The following is a 25,350-nucleotide window of genomic DNA, read 5'->3' on the forward strand; positions in this document are numbered from 1 at the left end:
AGTTGGAGAGGCTGGAGAATTTTAACATCTGGAAACAAAAGAGAGTGGTGAGGTTGTCACAGTTATATAGCCCCAGGATTATGAAAACCTTTCAGGAATTAAGGGATGAGTTCTGGTTTTAGTACTTGCAGATAAGACATTCATTAACAGTTTAATGCTGGAATTGAGTGAAGCCCCTCTCCTAAAAACCTTGGTGTGTGCAACCTCTTCCAAAGGGTTAAAATCAAAATGGTACACCAACATATATTTAGCTGCATTAGAAAAAGAACTATACCTTCCACATAGGTTAAAATGGGAAGAAGACGTAGAAAGATTAATGGATGATCAGTGGGATTGTATTATAAAATCAGTAGAGCTAACATCTTTATCCCAAAAACTGACGCATATTTTTATAATACATAGGACATATTACACACGAAGGAAACTATTTTTGTTTGGGAGACGGCCAGAACCAACATGCCCTAGGTGTGGATACCCTGTTGGGATTCTCATTCACATGTTCTGGAGATGTCCCAAACTGTATAGATCAGTGTTTCTCAACCTTTTTACCATCAAGGAACCCCTGGAAAAAGGTTTGAGATCTCGGGGAACCCCTAAAATAGAGTTCAGATCTACAGCTCACGGGACACTGGTGTGATTGGCGAGCTGTGATATAACAACAATTATTTTAAGAAATAGCATTAAATAATAGAAATAAATAATATAACTTACCTATTTTATGTGAAATTTGTGCTGTTTTTCTTCTGCACAGATAAGCAGTGTAAAGGGCAATAGGACAGAGCACAGGAGGTCAGGATACAATACAGTGGGGACACACCATCGCACATTACGGGGGGACACAGCAGAGCACAGAAGGGCACATTATGGGGCACACAGCAGAATATTGGGCACAACACAGGGCACACAGCAGGGAATAGAACACATAGCAGAACATGGGGCACATCATGGGGTACGCAGCAAGGCATAGGACACACACAGCAGAACATGGGGCACAAATTAGAACATGGGGCACACCATGGAGTAAACAGCATAACAGGATGCACATAGCAGGGCATATCCTGAGGCACACAGCATGGTACAGGGCACACTGCAGGGCATGGGGCACACAGCATGGTACAGGGCAGATAGCAGGTTACCTAGCACACAGTATGAATCAGGGCACACAATATGGTTCAGGGCAAATAGCAGGGTGCAGGGCACACAACATGGTGCAGGGTAAACACACAACATGGTACAGGGAACACAATATCATACAGGGCACACAGCATGAAACAGGGTGCACGACATTATACAGGGAACACAGGAGGGCCAACAACATGGTGCAGGGCACATAGCAGGGTACAGGGCACACAGCATTGTACAGGGCACACAGCAGGGTACACAACATGGTACAAGGCACACCAGGGCACATAGCAGGGTACAGGGCACACAATACTGTACAGGGCACACAACATGGTACAGGGCACACTTCATGCTGCAGGGCACAGTAGGACACATAACAGGGTACAGGACACACAATATGGTGCGAGGCACAACAGGGGCACATAGCAGGGTACAGGGCACAAAACATGGTACAAGGCGGTGCAGGGCACAGAGCATGGTACAGGGCACAGAGCAGGGTACACAATATGGTTCAAAGTACAGCAGGGCACATAGCAGGGTACAGGGTACACAATATGGTACAGGGCATACAGCATGGTACATGGCACACACAACAGGGTACACAACATGGTACAAGGCACAGCAGGGCACATAGCAGGGTACAGGGCACAAATAGGGTACAGGGCACACAGCAGGGTACACAACATGATACAGGGCACATAGCAGCGTACATGGCACACAACATAGTACGAGGAAAGGAGGGGCCAGCGGGAAGAATCACGCTATGAGAGGTCTTATTACAGCAACTTCCCACGCTACTCTAGATGTTGGCTTAGACTCAATCTACCCGTCAGCTGTCTGGGATTGATGGGTAGATCGCCATGCAACCCCAGTTGAGAAACACTGATCTGGAAGGAGGTGGCTGACACAAAAAGCTTAGTATTTAAAGTAGATTTGCTCATAGAACCCAAATTAATTGTACTGGGTTGTATGGAATACCAAGTAGCCCTCTCTTTAAAAAAACTAGCAATATTGAGATGTTTCTTCTACCAAGCCAGAAAATGAATTGCCCAGAAATGGCTGTCTCCTTTGCCTCCAACTCATGCAGAGTGGTTAAGAGGGATCAATAACATGATAATAAGGAGAAAGGTCAGCTTACGTAAGGTGGGGATGTGTGGGTCAATTTGAAAAGATATGGAAACCATGGAATGAAGTAACTAGATTGACAAAAGGTCTGGAGAATGTTGGATATGGTACTTGAAAATATATATAGATGGTGATGTCTGTGTGTAGCACCCTCCTAGGTAGGTGCTAGGAAAACGCATCTATTTGCTCCTTCTGCTTATCAGGGGAGCCTGATCTGTTAGGTTGCCTGTTGCATGTCTCCAGGTGTGATTCACTGGGTCTGAGGGAGTGTCCCCACTGCATTCAATGAGGGAGCTTGTTGGACAGTGGAGGAAACCTAGCCAATAACACATCAGGTTTTATGGCAGTCCCAGTGGGAGGGCATTCCTGCAATGCATCCTGGAATTGACCATATATATGGAGGGGACATGTGACAGGGCAACTTTGGCGGGAAGCAGAATCCCAGAAGGAGGCGCTGACGGCGGTCTCTCCTCCTGCAGTGTGTGAGGAAGGTGGTTTTAAGTGGCCGGCCTAGTGAACCAGGTGTGAAGCTGAGCTGCAGAAGATCCAGTAGAGCTGACAGTGGAGCTGCTGGCAGAGTCTCTCAGGAAAAACAGTATCCATGAGTACCAGGAGATTTGCCTAAGGGTCTGCCCAGGAAGGGACCCCTCCAGTGAAGTCAGGGGATCAAGGAGCTAGCTCACACAGAGAGTGTTACAGTAAAAGGGGTGCCATGTAGAAAACACTGAAGAATAGGAAAAAAGGGGGTACCAGGAACGGCCCTGAAGAGTGTTCTGCAGTACAGCTTATTTAAAGCAGTTCATTAATTACTTCTTCACCTTTAGTGACAAGGTGAAGCAGCGGCCTTGCCGCACTCAGCAATATCTAGTCATCCCAGCAAACTGTGCATAGTTTATTCAAGTTGGAGTATCCCACTCATTCCCTTCTCCTACTTCTCAATAAAACCACAAAAACCAAAACTCCTAGACTGCTTCCTGACTGAGCCAAAGCACTTTGAGAATGCTGAACTGTCATGTTGTTGCTAAGGGTAACCCAGGGGAACCTGTAACCAGCAGCTCCCAAGGTAGCGCTACGCTACATGTGTTTAACAGGGTTAACAGTATTGGTATAAAGTATTGTAGTATTGCATAAATGTAATATTTTTATATGCATTGATAATAATGCAATTTAAAAATGTGTTTGGGGGCTCCAAGTAATTTTCTAGCAAAAATATGCTGATTTTAACATGTATGAGAGAAAGAGAGAAATGTCGGAATTGGCCTGGGCAGCAGGTGATTAACCACTTGCCAACTGCCGCACGACTTGATCTGTCTGCCGCAATGTCGCAGTCCCGTAAAAAAAATCGCAGATTGCCGCCATTACTCGTTAAAAAAAAAAACAATAAAAATGACAAAAATGTTTCCCTTAGTTAGTAAACGCAATAACTTTTGCGCAAACCAATCAAAATACGCTTATTGCTATTTTTTTTACCAAACATACGTAGCAAAAAACAAATTGGCCTAAAATGTTGATTTTTACATATATTTTTTTTTTATATTTTTTTGGGGGAATTTCATATAAAAAAAATTTGAAAAATATTGTTATTTTTGCAAAATTGTCGCTCTTTTTTTGTTTATAGCGCATGATCAAAAAATCGCACAGGTGATCAAATACCACCAAAAGAAAGCTCTGTTTGTGGGAAAAAAAGGACGTCAATTTCATTTGGGTACAGCATCGCACGCCTGCGAAATTGTCCGTTAAAGTCACGCAGTGCCGAATCGCAAAATAGGGCCTGGACAGGAAGGGGGAAAAATCTTCCGGGGCTTAAGTGGTTAAGGACAGGGACTGATGTGACTGTAATGTATTTAAAGTGCTACATAAATTGTTGACGCTATATGAATACCTAATACATTTTTTTTTAAATGACTCATAGGGGTTTATTTATAAAGCAGGTAATGTGACTTTCACCAAACATTTACTGGTGGTGAAACATTCACTGTTAATTAAAATACATGCAACAGGAAGATTAGTTTCAGTGAATGTCAGTTTCACTGCTGTATAATTGCTTTATATTAATAAAGGTTCATAATGTGAATGAGCCTTCAATACAGAGAGGAGAATACTTTTCCTGTCTGCATACCATCACTGTTCTCCAGGCTTTGGGTTCAGTGCCCCTGCTGTTCTATTGTTGTGCAATTCTCTTTTATGTGTATTGGCTTAGCGTAATTTCCCGGCAATGTGATAAACATTCTTGCATTTGTCAAGCAGGCTTTTGTTTGCATATTTTGTCACCTAATCTCTAAATGTCTTCCCGGTTACTGATTAAAAGGAATTATTTAGACAGGGCTCCAGCCCTCCTCCAGTGTCCCTTTAAAAAACCCTCCTCACAGAGGCTTCTCATACCCCCAGTGGCATCATGGGGTTCAGAGCTTTGTGTCTCCTATTGCTGGGTCTCCTGGCCGGGTCCACCTATGCACAATCGTGAGTATGACCTAAATTGTAGATGAAAGTTGTGGATAGGCTTAGCTTTTGTAGTAAAGCATGTTTATGTACTGATCCCATACCTAAAATGTTGGCAGATCATTGCTTTATCTGTAGGATTGCCTTTGATGGATTGACTAGATTTTGGGAATAGCTTGTTGTTATTGGGACACTTCTGAGGCTAGAGGGCAATAACTAGCTTCTTAGTGGTTGACTGAGATAGTTTTTGCCTAGGGAGATATTCTAACCTGCTTGAATACCTGAATCAAAAGGCAGTGGAGTGCTATCCTCCTTACCAATGTAAGGGGCATTCTTTCCACTGACCACCGATGTAAGGTCAATTCTTTCCACTGATCACCAATGTAAGGGGCATTCTTCCCACTGACCATCAATGTAAGGGGGATTCTTCCCACTCTCTGACCCCCAATGTAAGGGGGGATTCTTCCCACTCTCTGACCCCCAATGTAGGGGCATTCTTCCCTCCGACTACCAATGTAAGGGGCATTCTTTCCACTGACCAACAATGTAAGGGACATTCTTTGCATTGGCCATCAATGTAAGGGGCAATCTAATTACTGACCAACAATGTAAGGGACATTCTTTGCATTGGCCATCAATGTAAGGGGCAATCCTCCCACTAACCACCAATGTAAGGGGCATTCTTCCCACTGACTACCAATGTAAGGGATCATTCTTCCCACTGACTACCAATGTAAGGGGCATTCTTCCCACTGACTACCAATGTAAGGGATCATTCTTCCCACTGACTACCAATGTAAGGGGCATTCCTCCCACTGACCACCAATGTAAGGGGCATTCTTACCACTGACCACCAATGTAAGGGGCATTCTTACCACTGACTACCAATGTAAGGGATCATTCTTCCCACTGACTACCAATGTAAGGGGCATTCTTCCCACTGACTACCAATGTAAGGGATCATTCTTCCCACTGACTACCAATGTAAGGGGCATTCCTCCCACTGACCACCAATGTAAGGGGCATTCTTACCACTGACCACCAATGTAAGGGGCATTCTTACCACTGACCACCAATGTAAGGGGCATTCTTCCCACTGACTACCAATGTAAGGGGGATTCTTCCCACTGACCACCAATGTAAGGGGCATTTTTCCCACTGACTACCAATGTAAGGGGGATTCTTCCCACTGACCACCAATGTAAGGGGCATTCTTCCCACTGACTACCAATGTAAGGGATCATTCTTCCCACTGACTACCAATGTAAGGGGCATTCCTCCCACTGACCACCAATGTAAGGGGCATTCTTACCACTGACCACCAATGTAAGGGGCATTCTTCCCACTGACCACCAATGTAAGGGGCATTCTTCCCACTGACTACCAATGTAAGGGATCATTCTTCCCACTGACTACCAATGTAAGGGGCATTCCTCCCACTGACCACCAATGTAAGGGGCATTCTTCCCACTGACCACCAATGTAAGGGGCATTCTTACCACTGACCACCAATGTAAGGGGCATTCTTCCCACTGACCACCAATGTAAGGGGCATTCTTCCCACTGACTACCAATGTAAGGGATCATTCTTCCCACTCACCACCAATGTAAGGAGCATTCTTCCCACTGACTACCAATGTAAGGAACATTCTTCCCACTGACTACCAATGTAAGGGGCATTCCTCCCACTGACCACCAATGTAAGGGGCATTCTTCCCACTGACCACCAATGTAAGGGGCATTCTTACCACTGACCACCAATGTAAGGGGCATTCTTACCACTGACCACCAATGTAATGGACATTCTTCCCACTGACCACCAATGTAAGGGGCATTCTTACCACTGACCACCAATGTAAGGGGCATTCTTACCACTGACCACCAATGTAAGGAGTATTCTTCCCACTGACCACCAATGTAAGGGGCATTCTTCCCACTGACCACCAATGTAAGGGGCATTCTTCCCACTGTCCCATTGATGAATTGATTTTACTATGGGTTCACTAAGAACTAATAGATATAATATAATAAACAGACCACATGGTGTTGTAAAAGACTAATATAAATGTATCCTGTGTGGACAGTGTTTTTTTTTTTCACTTTCCTTTGTGTGACTGTATAATGTTATTTGTCCATGTTGAGTTTATTTTGGAGAACTGTCTGCTTGTCTTATAAACCTGCATGGATTCAGCTTTTAGGCTCGCTTCACACTTGTGCGATGCGGGAAGGCTGCGAATATGCAGCGTGTTCCCGCATCGCATCCGCACATCTGGCAGTTCACACTTCCATATGCGATACGCAGGGGGTGTCAATTAATTGTTAATGACACCCCCAGTTTGATCGCATATCGCAGTGCCACCTGACAGTTCGCACAGAATCGGATCGCACAAGTGTGAACCACTGTGCGATCCGATCCTGATGCGGCTGAAAAAAAGGGTCCTGTGCGTGTTTGGTGCGGATACGGTGCGAATTCAGCCATACAAAGTGTATGGCTGAATTCACATCCGCACATGAGATCGCATGTAATGACGGAGCAGTGCGCTCCGAATTACATGCGATCTCCGCAGCCGCAATAATGTGAACCGGCACTTAGTGCCAGTTCAGACTATAACAATGTAGACATTGCATGTTATTCGCACCGCACTGCTATTCAAATCACATGCGATGTCTGTGCGATGTGAATTCAGCCATACAGATTGTTTGACAGAATTTACATCGCATTTGGACCAAAGTCGCACAGGACCCTTTTTTTGGTCCGCACCAGAATCGGATCGCATGGGTGTTCACACCTATGCTATCCGATTCCTGTCCGAACTGACAGTTCGCACTGCAAAATGCTAACTGATCTGGGGTTGTCGTTAACTTTGTATTGACACTCCCAGCAGTTCGCATACGGCAGTGTACTGCCTGCTAGTCGGGTGCGATGCGGGAACCCGCAGTGGATTCGCAGGTTCCCGCATCCCACCAATGTGAACCGGCACTTATCCTTGATGGTTCAAGGTATGTAATATGATGACCATAACATAAAATTCAGATATTTTGTCATTTTCAACACCAGAAAATGGATTAAATGTTGCAATGCCTCTGATTGATTTTTATTCTTACTATAAGTCCCCATTCACACTAGCGCGACTTGTCAGGCGACTTGGTCGCCTGACAAGTCGCGGTGCGTCGCTCGCCATTGATTAGCACAGGACCCGTTCTAATAGGAGAGACACAAGTCGCTCCGACTTAGAAAAAGGGTCCTGTACTACTTTGGGGCGACCTGGAGGCGACTTGCATTGACTTCAATGGTATTCACAGGTCGCCCCGGCAAGTTGTGTCGCCCCTGTGTGAATGGGCTCTTATGGTTTTGTATTATTACTATTATGGTTTTGTATTACTACTTTTAATCAGACAAGGTTAGGACTTCACAGGCAGTTATTGATCTCAGAGACAGACATTTCTGCTGTAGGGGCTCTTTAAGCACCCCACCCATGTGGCTGTGAAATCATGCTACTTCAGAGCGATTTTGAAGCCACTCGTCAGTGCGATTTCATTGTGGCTTGCAACTTCATACAACAGAAGTCTATGCAAGTCCCAATGAAATAGAAAAAAGTAGTGCAGGAACCTTTTTCAAAGTTGCTGCGACATGAGTTGCAGCTAATTGAACGGTTCCATTGCTGACAATGGGGTGCGACTTTGACAGTTACAAATCACGTGACAAATCGCACCACCAGTGTGAACGGGGTCTAACACAGGCATTGAATTTTAAAGCAGACTTTAATGCACACTAACGCACCTCTAGCATTAATGAGAGTTTTGAGCGCATTGCACAATCGTTTAAGTCAGTTGTTAACCTCTTCCTGACAGCTATGCGCATACACTATATTGTCAAAAGTATTGGGACGCCTGCCTTTGCAACACACATAAATTTTAAAGGCATCCCAGTCTTAGTTCGTAGTGTTCAATATTGAGTTGGGCCACCCTGAACGGCTTCAACTCTTCTAGGAAGGCTGTCCACAAGGTTTAGGAGTGTGTCTATGGGAATGTTTGACTATTCTTCCAGAAGCGCATTTGTGAGGTCAGGCACTGAAGTTGGATGAGAAGGCCTGGCTCGCAGTCTATACTCAAATTCATCCCAAAGGTGTTTGGTTTGAGGTCAGGACTGTGTGCAGGTCAGTCAAGTTCCCCCACCCGACTTGCTCATCCATGTCTTTATGGACCTTGCGTTGAGCACTGGCGCGCAGTCATGTTGGAACAGGAAGGGGCCATCCCCAAACTTTTCCAACAAAGGTGGAAGCATGAAATTGTCCAAAATGTCTTTGTATGCTGATGCCTTAAAGTGATTTAAAAAATGAAAATAAAAAATAACAAATGTTATACTTACCTCCTCTATGCAGTTAGTTTTGCACAATGCAGCCCAGATCCTCCTCTTCTCGGGTCCCTCAATGCTGCTCCTGGCCCCTCCCTCCTATCGTGTGCCCTCACAGTAAGCAGCTTGCTATGGGGGCACCTGAGCCGACTTGCAGCTCCGTGTGTCCATTCAGACATTGAGCTGCCATTCGGCCTCCCGCCCCCTCTCTCTCCTGATTGGCTAACTGACTTTGATTGACAGCTGCAGGAGCCAATGACACCGCGGCTGTGTCTAAGCCAATCAGGAGGGAGAGTTCCGGGTGGCCGAGGGACTCGTGGACATTGCTGGTGAGAGATGGGGCTCAGGTAAGTATTAGAGGGTGGTGGGGAGGCTGCTGCATAGACACACTTCTAAATAAATGAATTGAATGGATGAATTCGAGCGGAGACTGCGAGCCAGGCCTTCTCATCCAACATCAGTGCCTGACCTCACAAATGCGCTTCTAGAAGAATGGTCAAACATTCCCATAGACACACTCCTAAACCTTGTGGACAGTCTTCCCAGAAGAGTTGAAGCTGTTATAGCTGCAAAGGGTGGGCCAACTCAATATTGAACCCTACGGACTAAGACTGAGATGCCATTAGAGTTCATGTGCGTGTAAAGGCAGGCATCCCAATACTTTTGACAATATAGTGTATATGCGCCCTTTCGGTGGGTGGACTTTAACGCTGAACAGTGCTTATATGTGTCTATATAGTTTATAAACTGTCATGGAGACCTCCTGATGCATATTTGCGATTGGGAGCTTTCAAATCATGTGACCACAGTGACAGCCAATCACAGGGGTCACATGATCGGAGTGCTCGCCTCCACCTCCTGGCATTTCAGTCTATGGAAAGGGCTGGGAGGCAGTGGCGGGAAGAGGTTAAACGCCCTACAGCCAAAAGTTTGGTGTGAACTCCAAGCTCATCTCTAATCACCTAAAGTATTTTAGGCATATTGAGACATAACCTGCATAAAAAACACATGTGAAAAATGTAGCATTCATGTGTAGTTATAATAAATGGCAACTTTACTGTGTTTACTGACACTTTGAGGTTTATTTCTAAAAAAAATTGGCTGTGTGAATGTCTCAGCATTTAAATAATGGCAAATAATACCTGTAATGTGCCGAATTTGTGTGAAAAGTCATTTTCCATTTATTTCCTGTGTTTGTCAGTTCCATTATGTGGCCATAATGCAGTATTCTCCTAGATTGTAGAATTTCTGAAAAATACAGCATTTTGGCCACCAGATGGAGCTGAGGATCATAGAAAATAAATAGAAAATGACATTTTTACAAGTAGTATGCACATTACGAGGATTACTTTTGACGGCCGGGCCAATGCTGAGACTTTGCCAATGCTGAGAGTTTCACAAAGCAATGTATTTTGTATAAAGAATAAGTTTACTTTAAAGTAAACACTGAAAGAATAACTCAAAGTATCTTTTTAACCATTTAATGACCGCCCCATGTAGCTTTAGGCTCGGTTCACACTTGTGCGATGCGGGAACGCTGCGAATATGCAGCGTGTTCCCGCATCGCATCCGCACATCTGGCAGTTCACACTGCCATATGCGATACGCAGGGGGTGTCAATTAAAAGTTAACGACACACCCAGTTGCGATCTGCAAGTTCGCACAGAATCGGATCGCACAAGTGTGAACCACTGATTTTGATACAGCTCAAAAAAAGCCTCATGTGCGAGTTTGCTGCATGTAATGAAGGAGCAGTGCGCTCCGAATTACATGCGATCTCGCAAACCGCACAAGTGTGAACCGGCACTTACTGCTGATGACTGTAATAATGTCACTGGTGATGTCAGTGGCAGTTAGTTAGTTCCCTCACAGTGTCAGTTAGTGTCAGATTGGCCACCACACTATCACATTCCCGTTATAAGTCGCTGACCGCCGCCATTACTAGTATTAAAAAAAAAAAATCAGTATATCCCATCATTTGCAAATCAATCAATATACATGTATTATTACTATTATTATTTTATTTTATTTTTTTTAACAAAAGACAGGTAGCAGAATATATTTTGGCCAAAATTTATTAATAGATTTTTTTTTCTTATTTTTTTATGGGATATGTTTTATAATGGACAAGGTTGCTAAACTTATTTCTAATGCCCTCCTAACCACTTGCCCCCTGGTCTGTTCCTTCTCAAATACTGTGGTCACCCTCTGACTCTATTCTACACTCTCTAACCCACATCTTCCATCTCTCCCTTTCTTCTGGCATCTTTCCCAACTCTCTAAAACATGCAGTAGTCACCGCTATACTTAAAAAGCCTTCCTTGGACCCTACCAATCTTAACAATCTACGCCCTATCTCCTTGCTCCCCTTTTCCTCTAAACTCCTTCAACATCTAGTCTACAACCAACTGAGTGACCACCTCATTAATAATAACTTTCTATTCCCCTTCAGTCTGGATTTCACCCTCAACATTCTACAGAAACTGTTCTTTTAAGCTCACAAATGACTTACAGCAAAAACCAATTTACACTATTCTGTACTCCTACTTCTGGACCTTTTGGCTGCTTTTGATACAGATGACCACTCCCTCCTCCTCAAAAAAACAGGGCTTTTTTTCAGGGGGAACGCGGGGGAACGCAGTTCCAGGCGCCTCCAACACTGAATGTATTTAAGTGTAGGGGGTGCTGGGGTGTGCTGGACGGTCTATTGATGATGGCCGCTGAGAGATCTGTTGTCGTTAGTGGGGATCTATTTTTGCATGGGGGTCTATTGTTGCTGGGAGGGATCTTATATTTCTGGGGAGTCAGTTGTTGCTAGGAGGGATCTACTGTTGAGAAAGCGGTCTATTGTTGCTGGCTGCTGGAAAATCTAATGTTGGAGGCCTATTGTCGTTGGGGTGGATCTATTGTTACTGGGATGGTATTTTGTTGTGGGGGGGGGCATTGTTGTGTGGGTGATTTCTGGGGGTCTATTGTTGCTGGCTGCAGGGGATCTATTTTGCTGCTTTTCTTGATATAATTAACACGTCCAATACAAATTACTTAGCACCACAGAATGATACTTGGTTCTGTGTTCTCTAAAAGGGGCCATACTGGGAGGTGGCTAGGATGTGGGACCAAGGGATGTGCTTGGGGGTGGGTAGGGGCGGAGACAAGGGGCGACTCAGAAGAGGGGAGTTCCTGCACCTACTCTCTGAGAAAAAAAGCCCTGCAAAAAACTTTACTCCTTTGGTCTCTGTGACTATGCTCTTCGCTGATTCTCATCCTACCTATGCACCTTTAGTGTTAGTTGCAAATCTACTTCCTCCACTCCTCCTTCCTTTCTCCGTCGGGGTCCTCCAACCTTCTGTTCTCGGACATCTCCTATTTTCAATCTACACCTCCTCCCTGGGTCAGCTGATAGCCTCCCATGGCTTTCAATATCATTTCTACACTGACGACACCCAAATCAGAGGCGTAACTAGAACCTTCAGGGCCCCAATGCAAGAAACCATGAAGGGCCCCCCAGACCCCTGGCTGGGGCCCTTCCCTTCAAGCCCGGGGCTCTTCCCACTAATCCTGGGGCTCTTTACTCTCATTGCATGGCCTTTTATTATGGTCCCGCATCAGGATCCTTTCACAAGTTCTGCAGTGGGCCCCCTTCCTGCAATCTTGGGGCCTCCCCACAGTGGTGAAATGCCAGGGCCCGGTCGCAAGTGTGACCTTTGAGATCCTAGAAGTTAACCCACTGGTTTGCTACCGGGCCCCCTGGAGCATGGGGCCCGGTAGCGATTGCAACCCCTGCAACCCCTGTAGTTACGCCCCTGACCCAAATCTATCTCTCCACCCCTCACTCACCCTGCTCACTTCATCAGTCACCTCAAGCATCACTAATTTACTATCAGACATATCTGTCTGGGTGTCGCATCGCTTCTCTTCAGGAGAGCCGCTCAACCAAGTATTCGATGATCGGTTTCAGCTAACCTAGAAGAACAGACCATTGGAAACCTTTTGTCCCTGTCAGGAGCCTTGTGCCCCGGGGGATTAGGGGGAAGGTCCTACCCCTTCGGGAAATGAACAAAGCACACCCTTAAGTGCACTTTTTTGTGTGTGTGTTCACATGCACCTTTTTATGTTCACTTATCGTTTTTTTCATTTCCGGATTTGCACCACCGCGGATAAAAAAAAAAAAAAAACATCTGAAAAAAAACATCCCTTCCTAACCAAAGAAACCACTAAGCTCCTGATTCACTTCCTGGTTATCTCTTGCCTCAACTACTGCTACTCCTGCCTCATTGGTTTACATTTAAATGGGCTATCCCCCTTCAGTCCATCATGAATGCTGCTGCCAGACTCATCCACCTTACCAACTGCTCAGCATCTGCTAAACCTCTCTGCCAATCCTTTCAATGGCTGCCATGCTAATACTAACAATTACTTGCAAAGCCATTCACACCTCTGCCCCCAGCTATATCACTAACCTAGTCTCTAAACTCCAACCAAATCGTCCTCTTCATTCCTCCCAAGACCTCTTGCTCTCTAGCTCCCTCATCACCTCCTCCCATACTCCCCTCCAGGACTTCTCCTGAGCCTCTTCCATTCTCTGGAAATTCCCTACCCTAATCTGTCCAGCTACAGTGCATCCAGAAAGTATTCACAGCGCTTTACTTTTTCCTCATTTTGTTATGTTACAGCCTTATTTCAAAATTGATTGAAATCATTATTTTTCTCAAAATTATACAAACAATACCCCATAATGACAACCTGAAACAAATTTGTTTGAAACATTTCCAAATTTATTTAAAAAAAAAGAAAAAAAAATCCCATGTACATAAGTATTCACAGCCTTTGCTCAATACTTTGTTAAAGCCCCTTTTGGCAGCAATTACAGCCTCAAGTCTTTTTGAGTATGATGCTGCAAGCTTGATACACCTATTTTTCAAGTCTGAGCCACTCAAAGATATTCACAGAGTTGTCCCTTAACCACTCCTTTGTTATCTTGGCTGTGTGCTTAGGGTCGTTGCCCTGTTGGAAGATGAACCTTCGCCCCAGTCTGAGGTCCAAAGCACTCTGGAGCAAGTTTTTATCAAGGATGTCTCTGTACATTGCTGCATTCATCTTTACCTCGATCCTGACTAGTATCCAAGTTCCTGTCGCTGAAGAACATCCCCACAGCATGATGCTGCCACCACCATGCTTCACTGTAGCGATGGCATTGGCCAGGTGATAAGCGGTGCCTGGTTTCCTCCAGACATGACGCTTGCCATCAGGGCCAAAGAGTTCAATCTTTGATTCATCAGACCAGAGAATTTTGTTTTTCATGGTCTGAGAGTCCTTCAGGTGCCAAACTCCAGGCAGGCTGTCATGTGCCTTTTACTCCGTCTGGCCACTCTACCATACAGGCCTGAATGGTGAAGTGCTGCAGAGATGGTTGTTCTTCTGAAATGTTCTCCTCTCTCCACAGAGAAATGCTGGAGCCCTGTCAGAGTGATCATTGGGTTCTGGGTCACCTCCCTGACTAAGGCCCTTCCCCCTCGATTGCTCTAGGAGTCCTGGTGGTTCCAAACTTCTTCCATTTATGGATTATGGAAGCCACTGTGCTCATTGGGACCTTCAATGCTGCAGGATTTTTTCTCTCCCTTCCCCAGATCTGTGCCTCGATACAATCCTGTCTTAGAAGTCTAAAGACAATCCCTTAGATTTCATGGCTTGGTTTGCACTCTGACATGCACTGTTAACTGTGGGACCTTATATAGACAGGTGTGTGCCTTTCCAAATCATGTCCAATCAACTGAATTTACCACAGGTGGGCTCCAATAAAGTTGTAGAAACATCTCAAGGATGATCAGTGGAAAGAGGATGTACCTGAGCTCAATTTTGAGTCTCAATGCAAAGGCTGTGAATACTTATGAACGTGATTTTTTTTTGTGTGTTTTATTTTTAATACATTTATAAATAAATAATAAATGAATAATAAAATACATTTTAATAAATTAATTAATAAATTAAAATACATTTATAATAAATTAATAATAAATACAATTTAATAAAAAAAAAAAAAAAAAGATTGCAAAGATTTTAAACAAACGTCTTTCAGGTTGTCATTATGTGGGAATTGTTTGTAGAATTATGAGGACAATAATGAACTTTCCATTTAGAAATAAGGCTGTAGCATAAAAAAATGTGGAAAAAGTGAAAGACCGTAAATACTTTCGAGATGCACTGCATCTCCAACTTTATCCACTTTTAGGCGATCCCTGAAAACTTTTCTCTTCAGAGAAACCCGGCCCCCACCTAAAAACGTTAGTTTCATTTTCTTCATCAGCTCAACCCCCACAGTTATTACCTTTTATATCACTTGACCCTCCCTCTTAGTTCAAATATTCTTTATTGGAGTTTCACACAAACAAAAAAGAAAAACAAGGCAGAATAAACAAAACTCACGAACGCAGCCGTGGAGCAATTCTGGTAAAGAGGGATATGCAGAAGAAATTACAAACAATAGAACTGCAAACATGTGCAAAATGGTCATGGCATACAGGACATCATCAAGTGAGGGAGTTAGTGAGTTATCAACAGGGGTAAGACAACATTAGTATCACTGAGGACGGAATCGGGTGAGTTAGCCCAACTTGACTGTCTGAAGGTTGGGAAGGGGGGATGAGGGGGACATAGGGGAGGAGGAGGAGTTCTCTGCTTGGGAAGTAGAGGGCAGTGAAGTCTTGAGGGGACTGAGGCCAGGATCTTGTGGAGAAATCTTAGGGGGAAGCGGCCGTAAGGTCGAACCCTCATACCACTTCCGCCACGGGTCCCAGTTGGATTCAAAGGCTGTGTAGGAGGTGGACCTCAGGGCCAATAGGCTCTCATAGTGATAATTTAGTTGGACCTGAGAGACCACTTCAGAAGGATTAGGGGGGGGAGGGGTGCGCCAGTGTCTTGCTATAGCCAAGGTAGAAGCCAGTAGGACGTGTGAGATCAAAGTGCGTAGAGCTAGTGGGAAGGTGTCTATGCCCAGGAGCAGTAGAGCTAGAGCGGGCCCAGGAGAAACAATTAGGCCAGTGATTTGGGAGAGTATAGTAAATATCTGCTTCCAGTAGCTGGTGAGCGATTTACAAGACCAGAAGAGATGAAGGATGGTCCCCTTTTGTCCACACTCTCTCCAGCAAAGCGGAGATAGGGAGGGGTAGAATTTGGCGAGTAGTTGAGGGGTCCTATACCATCTAGTCAACAGCTTCTGAAATGTCTCCCAATGGTTAATACAGTGGGAGGAGGAGTACGCGCATGCCAACGAGCGCGACCATTGGGTGAGGGAGAATTCCTTAGCTAAGTCGGTTTCCCATGTGAGCATCTGGGGAGTTTTGCGTAGCTGGGACTTCTGGTGGAGCAATGAGTAGAAAAGGGATATGCCCCTGGTGCGTGCGTTAGGTTTAGTAAAGTGGTTCCATGCTTGGAAGTCAACGTGTAAGGTTGGTGGTGGGTGTTTGAGTAGGAAGGACAGTATGCGAGTGTAAGAGAAGCGGGCCTTAGCTGGAAGGTCGTATTTAGGGGATAGCATATCAAATGTGAGGAGGTGTGTGCCTTGGTATAATTGATCAACCCAGAGTATGTCTGCTTCGGTGAAATGTCTGAGGGAAAGGTGGGGAATCAGAACCTCTAAAGTCTGAAGAGGGAGTCTAATCTTCGTGGTGTTGGGGTTCTGGTGGGAGTGGGAGAGGAGAGATCTCCAAGCCAGAATGGTAGTTTTCGTCGGGGGGAAGGTTGGAGAGGTTTAGTGGGATCCAGGAGTCTGCCAAGAGCAGCAGGGAAAGATTGGGGGTGGAAGAGCAGGCGGCCTCTAGAGAGGTCCAACAAGAGTCTCCTTATCCCGTAAACCAATGTGGCACTTGGGCAAGAACAGAGGCCGTGTAATAATCACCGATATCCGGTAGGCCTAGACCCCCTGCTCTCCTGTGCAGAGTAAGATACTTTGTAGCACATCTGGCCCTCTTCCCCTGCCACAGGAAGCGTCTCATACAGGTGGATAGTTTATTGATTTGAAGGGCTGAAAGGGGGATCGGGAGGGTGCGGAAGAGGTAAAGAATTTTGGGTAACAGGAGCATTTTAAAGGAGGCTACTCTGCCTACCCAAGAAATCTCATGTTTGGCTAGGGAAGCCACGTCTTTATTGAGCTGGGACATCAGGGCAGTTAGATTTAAGGAGGACATTTGGGCTATTGATGGGGCAAGGGAAATTCCTAAGTACGGTATGCTCTGACTAGTCCAAAGGTAGGGGAGTGAGGTAACGAGGTGCGATTTGGCAGGGGCACTGACTCCAAGGTCAAGGATCATGGATTTAGTAAAGTTCACCATATAGAAGGAGACAGTACTAAATCTCTGGAGGAGTTCATGGGCGAAAGGGAGGGATATAGTGGGGTTTGTGATGGAAAGGATAATGTCGTCCGCAAAGAGGTTGATGGTGTGGGATCGTCGAATTAACTTTGAACCCTGTGATATGAGGGTGGGAGCGGATTGCTTCGGCTAGCGGTTCTATGGCCAAATTAAATATGGATGGCGATAAGGGACATCCCTGGCGGGTACCATTTGTGATAGGGAAGACCTTCGAGAGCATGCCATTCGTGAGCACCTTGGCCAAAGGGCAGGAGTAGAGAGCCAGGATCGAAGAAAGGATCGGTCCTTGAAACCCAAATTTGATCAGAGTGGCCTTGAGGTAGCCCCAATGGACCCTGTCGAACGCCTTCTTCGCATCTATAGACAGAAGAAGAGAAGGCGTCCGACTAGCTCCTGCGTGGTGGATGAGGTTTAACATCCGACGGGTAGCGTCTGATGGTTGTCGGCCTAACATAAAGCCTGATTGATCCGAGGCGATCAGTGAAGGGAGGACAGTTTGAAGTCTGAAGGCTAGAAGCTTGGCGTAGATTTTTACATCCACATTTAGAAGGGATATAGGGCGGAAATTGGAAGGGGTGTCAGGGGATTTACCGGGTTTAGGGATGGTGACCACATGAGCCAACAGCATTTCCTTGGGGAAGGAGCCGCCATTGATTGCAGTTTGGAAGGATAGGAGGAGGTGGGGGACAGAGTGGGGAGGAAAGATTTAAAGTACTCCGAGGAGAGACCGTCAGGGCCCAGAGACTTGCCGAGGGGCAAGGAGCGGACCACTTTCGAAATCTCCTCCTCTGTGATAAGTTGGTTAAGTGATTCCAGTTGGGCAGAGGACAGGGAGGGAAGGTTCAAATTGGAGAGGAAGTCCGCTATGTTAGGATCTGTAGGTTGTGGGGTAGAGGGGCAGGATTCTAGGTTGTACAGGGAGGAATAGTAGTCCGCAAACGCATCAGCTATGGCCTGAGGATTGGTAAGAAGAGTATTGGTGTGCAGGTGGGTAAGAGATGTTATCTTGGTTTTGCGTTTGCGGGCCTTGAGGCAGGTTGCAAGGAGCTTGCCTGCTCTATTGTTGTTGGCATAGTAGTTAAGTTTCAACGAACTCATGTGCTGGTCATGTTGTGAAGTCAAATGCTCTCTAAGAAAGTGGCGTAGGGTGGCAATTTTGTCGGCCAAAGTAAGGGAGGGGGAGGATTGATTTTCCAGATCTAAGGTTCGAAGATCCTTGAGGAGGGAGTCTAGCTTGGAGCGGAAGGATTTCCTAAGTTGGGAGTTCAGTTTAAGTAGTATGCCTCGGATAAAGGCCTTGTGAGAGCACCAGTTAGTGAAGGGGTTGGTATCTGAGTTAAGAGCAAAGAACTGTTGAAGTTGTTGGGAGATCGTGGCATGGGTGGTGGGGTTCCGAAAGAGGGAGGCATTACATCTCCACACCTTAGCTGGGGAGGAGGAAATGCCGTCCTCCAGTAGGAGGGATATTGGGGCATGATCTGACCACACGATACTATGGATGGAAGACTGGGAAACTTTTTGGAGTAAAAACTTGTCCACCAGGAAGTAGTCTAAGTGGGAATAGGAATTATGACTAGAGGAATAGTATGTATAAGATCTATCTGTAGAATTCAGACAGTGCCAGGCGTCGAACAGATCCTCGGACTCAAGCAGGTCCGCCAGAGCAGGGGGTCTCCGACTGTGAGACGAGGATGTGTCGAGATCTGGGTTAACAGGGGCATTAAGGTCGCCACACACAACCAGATTACCATACTTGGAGAGGGAAACCTTCTTCAACAAAGTGCGGAGGAATTTCTTTTGACGCACATTGGGGGCGTAAACAGATACCAAAGTGAGAGGCATATTATTCACATCACATTTTAAAATAAGATACCGACCATTGGGATCCAGTACTGAGTCTTTGAGGGTAAATGAAACAGAATCCCGGATTGCTATAAGGACACCCCGCTTTTTCTCCTCGGCAGAGGCGCGGAAGATATGAGGGAAAGCCGGATGGGAACATTTCGGGGAAGCATGGACGTTAAAGTGCGTTTCCTGGGCTGTGAGGACATCTGCATTCAGTTGGAGGGCTTCTTGCCAGAGGGACCTTCTCTTCGCCGGGTGGTTGAGGCCCCGGGCGTTAACTGAAACAATCTTTACCCCCATAGCAAGGCATCAAGAGGAGGTGTAGACCCCGACTCCAGAGGGAGGGGGGCATAGTCAGGCAACCCAGAGTCCAGTGGAACAGTAGGGCATCGGGTGAAGGTCCAACCGGAAATGGAGAGGGCAGAAGTCCAATGGCGATGAAGGAAGGGCAGCAGTGCAGGCCACATTGCCGAGCAGAGAGACAACAGATAGTCAATAGAGACTCGGGTGATACTGAGAGGTTGAAGGAGGGGATATGGTGGAAGGGAAAGATAGGAGCCATGGTGACCATGAATGAGGGAGCTGTAGCAAACAACAAAAAAACACAAAAAAGGTAAAAAGAGCGGCCTCAGGGAGGCCAGAGCAGTTAACACTGCCTGTAGCAGGGGCAACGGGTACATCATCCAGTACCCGCAGCACACTCAGGAATCAAGTCGGAGGGGAGAATAGAAGAGCATTCCTGGTTCCTTTATTTTGTTTGGAGGCCTTCTTATAGGATACCGTGTGCCAGTCCTGGCGCATGTGGACAGGGAGTGAGGGAGCAGACTTGCCGTGGTGAACCTGTTCCTCCGGGAGGATATTCCAGGTTTTGAGTAGGCGGATGCCTTCTTCCAGGGAGGAGATGAAGTGTTTGGAGCCATCATGTGTGATCTCTAGTTTGGCCGGGTATTTCCAACGATACACAAGTTGGTGGTTTCGCAAGGCCTTTGTGAAAGAGGATAAATTGCGGCATCTTTGGAGGGTGAATTGGGATAGATCCGGGAGCACTTGCAAATTGGCGGCTTGGGGGGGCAGATCTGTGCGCTTGCGGAAAGCTGCCAGAAGGTGTTCCTTCACTTGAAAAAAATGTACGCGCATCAGTACATCACGGGGGGTTTCAGCGGGTAGGAAGGAGGGCTTGGGAACCCTATGGATTCAATCGATCGTGAGATCCGCAGATGAGAGTGATGGGAGGACAGCAAGAAATAAGTCCTTGGCGTAGTGCGGAAGTTGATGTGGCAGGATGGATTCAGGGACTCTGCGGATTTTGAGGTTGTTTCTGCGAGACCTGTCTTCTAGGTCCGCAATCTTGGCTTGCATTGAAGATATGACATCATGGTGAGAGGAGTGAGAGTCTACTAGGGAGTTAAAGGAAGAGGTGAATTCCCCCATTTGATCTTCCACTTGATTGACTCTGTCCCCCAGATGTGAGATATCTGCCTTGCATTCCCTGATGCAGGAGTGCATGTCCTGTTGGATGGATGAGCGCAGGGTCCGCAGCATGTCCAGCATGAGGGTTACTGACAAAGGCTGATCCGATGGAGTGAAGTTTAGAAAGGGATCGGGCGAGGGGGCCACCATGGTGTCCATGGGGAGTGAGTAGGCCTCTTGGAGGGGAGGATCGAACCGCGGCCTAGATTTAACCGGGCTCCTGGAGGTGGGGGAGGATGGCTCTGAAGAGGGGGAGGAAGATGATGGCATAAAACTTGCCTGTGATGGTTGGTGCATCTGCTCCCGACCCGGTCCGTCCATGGATGGATGCTGCAGAGAGGTCGGAGGTGGATGCGGAGGCCCGGCCGCGGCGCCATCTTGGCGGCTTCCACGCTGCATCGGGGGGAAGAAGGTAGACAGCTTCTTTATCTGTGGCGGATCGTTGCGGCGTCTCCGCATAGCCAGGGCCAGCAGGTTGTGGGGGATGTCTGGCGGCGTGTAGCGATGCCGTAAGCGGGACCAGGGAGCTCGATGTCAGTCGATATTATCCCGAGTGGAGCGGAGCTCAGGGTCTATGCGGCCATGTTCCTCGGCGGTCGCCACGCCCCCCCTGTCGTTACCTTGACCCTCCCTCTTAGATTGTAAGCTCTAACGAGCAGGGCCCTCTAATTCCTCCTGTGTTGAATTGTATTGGAACTTTACTGTCTGCTCTAACATTGTAAAGCGCTGCGCAAACTGTTGGCGTTCTATAAATTCTGTATAATAATAATAACAATAGTAGGAAGTAAAAAATATAGTTTTTTTTGCAAAATTGTTGGTCTTTTTTCATTTATATAATAAAAAATAAAAAAACCCAGAGGGTATTTAATACCACCAAAAGAAAGCTCTATTTGTGGGGGAAATAAAGGTATACAGCGTTGCATGACTGTGCACTTGTCAGTTAAATTAGCGCAGCACCTCATAGCGAATAATAGTCCAGTCACGCAGAGGACACTTAAGGACTATTAGTTCCCCAAGAGTAAGCAACAGGAGCTGTACTGGAAAACCAAGTTTGTGCAGGGGAAGGAAAAGTGGACTTTATAGGGAGGAAGTGTCCCTTTTTGTTCATTTTTTTCGGACATTTTTCAAGTTGGGCGTCCCATAATTCCCGACCCTATCCAAGTTATCAACCCCTAATAAAACATCAAAAACAAGCAAGGGCTGTTTTCTACGTTGGAGTGTGTGAAGGAAATGCCATGTGATTGGCTGTGCAGTAGTGGGGATCCGGGACACTAGCGACTCCTATGGGGGAAGTGCTACATGTTATATTTAATTTATAGATGTAAACTCACCCTAGTTCTACCGCATAGTGAAATGAATGTGGAACTGAGTGTCGGTGCTCAGGCTGCACTCAGTGCATGCAATTGCTTCCAAGTAACAAGAAAAGCCGGCACACAAATGCTTCCTTTTGATGCTTATTCCAGCATGACAGCAGTGTACAACATGGTAAAATTCTAACGTGTTTCGGCCATAGCCTTACTCATAGCATAGCATGAGTAAGGCTACAGCTGAAACGCGTTAGCATTTTACCATGTTGTACACTGCTGTCATGCTGGAATAAATCGAATCAAAAGGAAGCATTTGTGTGCCGGCTTTTCTTGATATTTAATTTATACCCGATTTTCACAGATCTTACTTTCTGACATGTAGATATACTGTCAGGGCCGCTGATGAGGCAGTACAATGGGGTACTTTGACGTAGTGGTGGGCTTGAGCACAATATGGCCATATGGTGTGACTAAATCCCCATTTTTATTTATTGATTGCCTTTATATTTGATAGTCATTTCTTTTGCATGTGTGCGCTATTCTCTGTAAATATGCATGTCGCTTGGTTCATAGCTGCACCAGCTTTAGAAATACATGTTCAGGGTGTGCCCCCCCAGCTCTTTGTTTGTTTGTTATGTATTTGGTCTGATCAGACTTCTGGGGTTGAGCACCCCACCCCCCACACACACTTGTACTCTATCAGTGTCCGGTAGCAAGTAGATATAGGAGTCCCTTATAGTGCAGTTGCACATCTCTCCCAGTAAGGAGTAAGTATCTCCAATGTTGAGAAGTTGGATTCATCCTTCTTTTTATGGATAGTGTAGGACCCACTGACAATGGGGTACTTTGACGTAGTGGTGGGCTTGAGCATGATACGGCCATATGGGGGGACCAAATCCCCATTTTTTTGCCTTTATATTTAATAGTCATTTATTTTGCATGTGTGCGCTATTCTCTGTAAATATGCATGTAGCTTGGTTCATAGCTGCACCAGCTTTAGAAATGCATGTTCAGGGTGTGCCCCCCCAGCTCTTTGTTTGTTTGTTAGGCAGTACAGCCAGCCCTCCTGTACTGGGCCCAGGCCTCATCAGTTCAAAAGGGGGGCCCAGGCACCTGCCAAGGAGGAGGGCCAGCAGTACTCTCTTTTTGCTGACACTTGTGAATCTTGGGCAGTGCTGCCGAATTCTACTTTTCTTTTCTTTCTCCGGCTGCACTGCCAGAGGATCAGTTCTGATATCTACACCCTCTTCTCCCTGCTGTTTGGGACCCCTGTGTGCCCTTTTCCCATTCAGTGTTACCGTATTCCATCCTCTCTCTCCAGGCAGCTGCTGAGGGCACACTCATCTTCTCATTATCCTGCATGAACACACCACCCTGAATGAACACAGTGAGCGATCAGTATCGATCGCTCACTGTGGAGGTGCAGATATTGCCTCTGTGCTGCAATTCCCTTGAATGGGTCTTGTTCAACGGGGGTATCATTTCTGCCATGGCTGCAAAGCATAGCATTGCAGGCATTGCATTTTAGCAAAAATATAATTTGATGTTTTTAGAGGAGGGGGGCCCTGTCAGGTAGGCTGTACGGGGCCCCTGTGATTTCTATCAGCAGCCCTGTATACTGTAAATCATTCTGGGTGTCCGCCAGTCATGTTGAAAGACATTGCAAAGAGCTGGCGCTGGACCTAACCATGGACAATACTCCCACATATGTACAAAAAAAAGCAGATTCTGTGGAAAGCGATCAATAGACCCTGTGCAAGGTCACATGGCGTAACTTTTTACATGGGAGTTATGTAACGGGAATTGGGAAATTGTGCTAAATAGTAGGGACATCTTGCCAGGATTTTGTGTTTGTGCAGGATTATTATTATTTTGTATTTTTTTTCATCAACATCAGCATTTAGAAGGATTAAAGACAAAGATTGTTATTGATTAGCTCATTTATACTCACAATTTAAATTTAAGTTAGCTAAGCTAAATAGGAAGATGAAGAAAATACACAGGAGATGTTTTACATGCCAAAAAAAAGATTATACAAACTCATATCATTGAAGCTTTTTTTTTTTTTTTTAACTAGCTGTGTCCAATCACAGCTGAGCACAGTGTAAACAGGATTTGGCGATTATTGTCAATCCTCTCCTCATGCTGACAGTGATGATGAGAGGAGAGCCGATAAGCGGCAATCCACACGGGGCATCTACACCATCAGTGTCCTGATTATCAGTGCAGCCCCAAAAGTGCCCACCAGTGCTGCCAATCAGTGCCCACCAGTGCTGCTAATCAGTGCCCATTAGTGCTGCCAATCAGTCCCCAATAGTGCTGCAAAACAGTGCCCACTTGTGCTGCCAATCAGTGTCCACAAGTGCTGGTAATCAGTGCCCACCAGTGCTGCTAATCAGTGCCCACCAGTGCTGCCAATCAGTGTCCACCAGTGCTGCTAATCAGTGTCCACCAGTGCTACCAATCAGTGACCACTGGTGCTGCTTATCAGTGCCCACCAGTGCTGCCAATCAGTGCCCACCAGTGCTGCCAATCAGTCTCCACTAGTGCTGCTAATCAGTGCCCACCAGTGCTGCTAATCAGTGCCCATCAGTGCTGCTAATCAGTGCCCACCAGTGCTTCTAATCAGTGCTGCCCGTTAGTGGCTATCATTGCCAGCTATCGGGGCCCATTATTGCCTATCAGAGCACATTAGTGAAGGAGGAAAATAACTGATTTACAAAATTTTATAACAGAAATTTAATTTTTTTTTTCTGTTTTTTTTCTTTAATTTACAGGCTTTTTTCGATAGTTTAGCTAAAATAAAAAACACAGTGGCATTTAATTACCACCAAAAGAAAGCTCTATTTGTCTCAAAACCACACAATTGGTATGTACTGAAAGCTGAAAATTGGCCTGGACAGGAAGGGGGTGAAAGTGCCCAGTAGGCAAGTGGTTAAACTTCAGTATCATCAACATTCAAACAAACTCACAGCCACCATAGCAGCCGTGAGTTTGTTTGCATTTTTATGCTAAGCTTCCAGCTTTCTGTAATGCCACCCAATCATTCCTAAACCTAATCACATGGTGCAGGGGTGACATTAAGGGGCTAAAAGTCTCCTTGACGGGACCTGTAACCTGCTCTATGCTATCACCTAGGGGGCTTATTGCATCATTATATTACTAGACCCCTGATTTCTCCTTGAAGAGGACCTGTTGCCTGTACTATACTATCACCTAGGGGGCTTATCAGCATCATTATATTATTAGACCCCTGATGTCTCCTTGAAGAGGACCTGTTGCCTGTACTATGCTATCACCTAGGGGGCTTATTAGCATCATT

At 45.9% G+C, this 25,350-nt stretch overlaps 1 protein-coding gene across 1 annotated transcript in view; it reads left to right on the top strand.

Moving 5' to 3' along the window:
- Window positions 1-4,565: 4,565 nt before the first annotated feature.
- LOC309553572 (venom factor-like) overlaps window positions 4,566-25,350 on the top strand; it is a 159,151-nt gene continuing 138,366 nt past the window's right edge. Inside the window, exon 1 of the mRNA XM_082254844.1 lies at window positions 4,566-4,707. Within this exon, the coding sequence (XP_082110970.1) occupies window positions 4,643-4,707 (65 nt within the window). The 5' untranslated portion in view covers window positions 4,566-4,642. The remainder of the gene's footprint in view (window positions 4,708-25,350) is intronic.

Source organism: Pelophylax lessonae (assembly GCF_965119305.1).
Source record: "Pelophylax lessonae genome assembly, chromosome: 4".
Classification (NCBI taxonomy): Eukaryota; Metazoa; Chordata; class Amphibia; order Anura; family Ranidae; genus Pelophylax; species Pelophylax lessonae.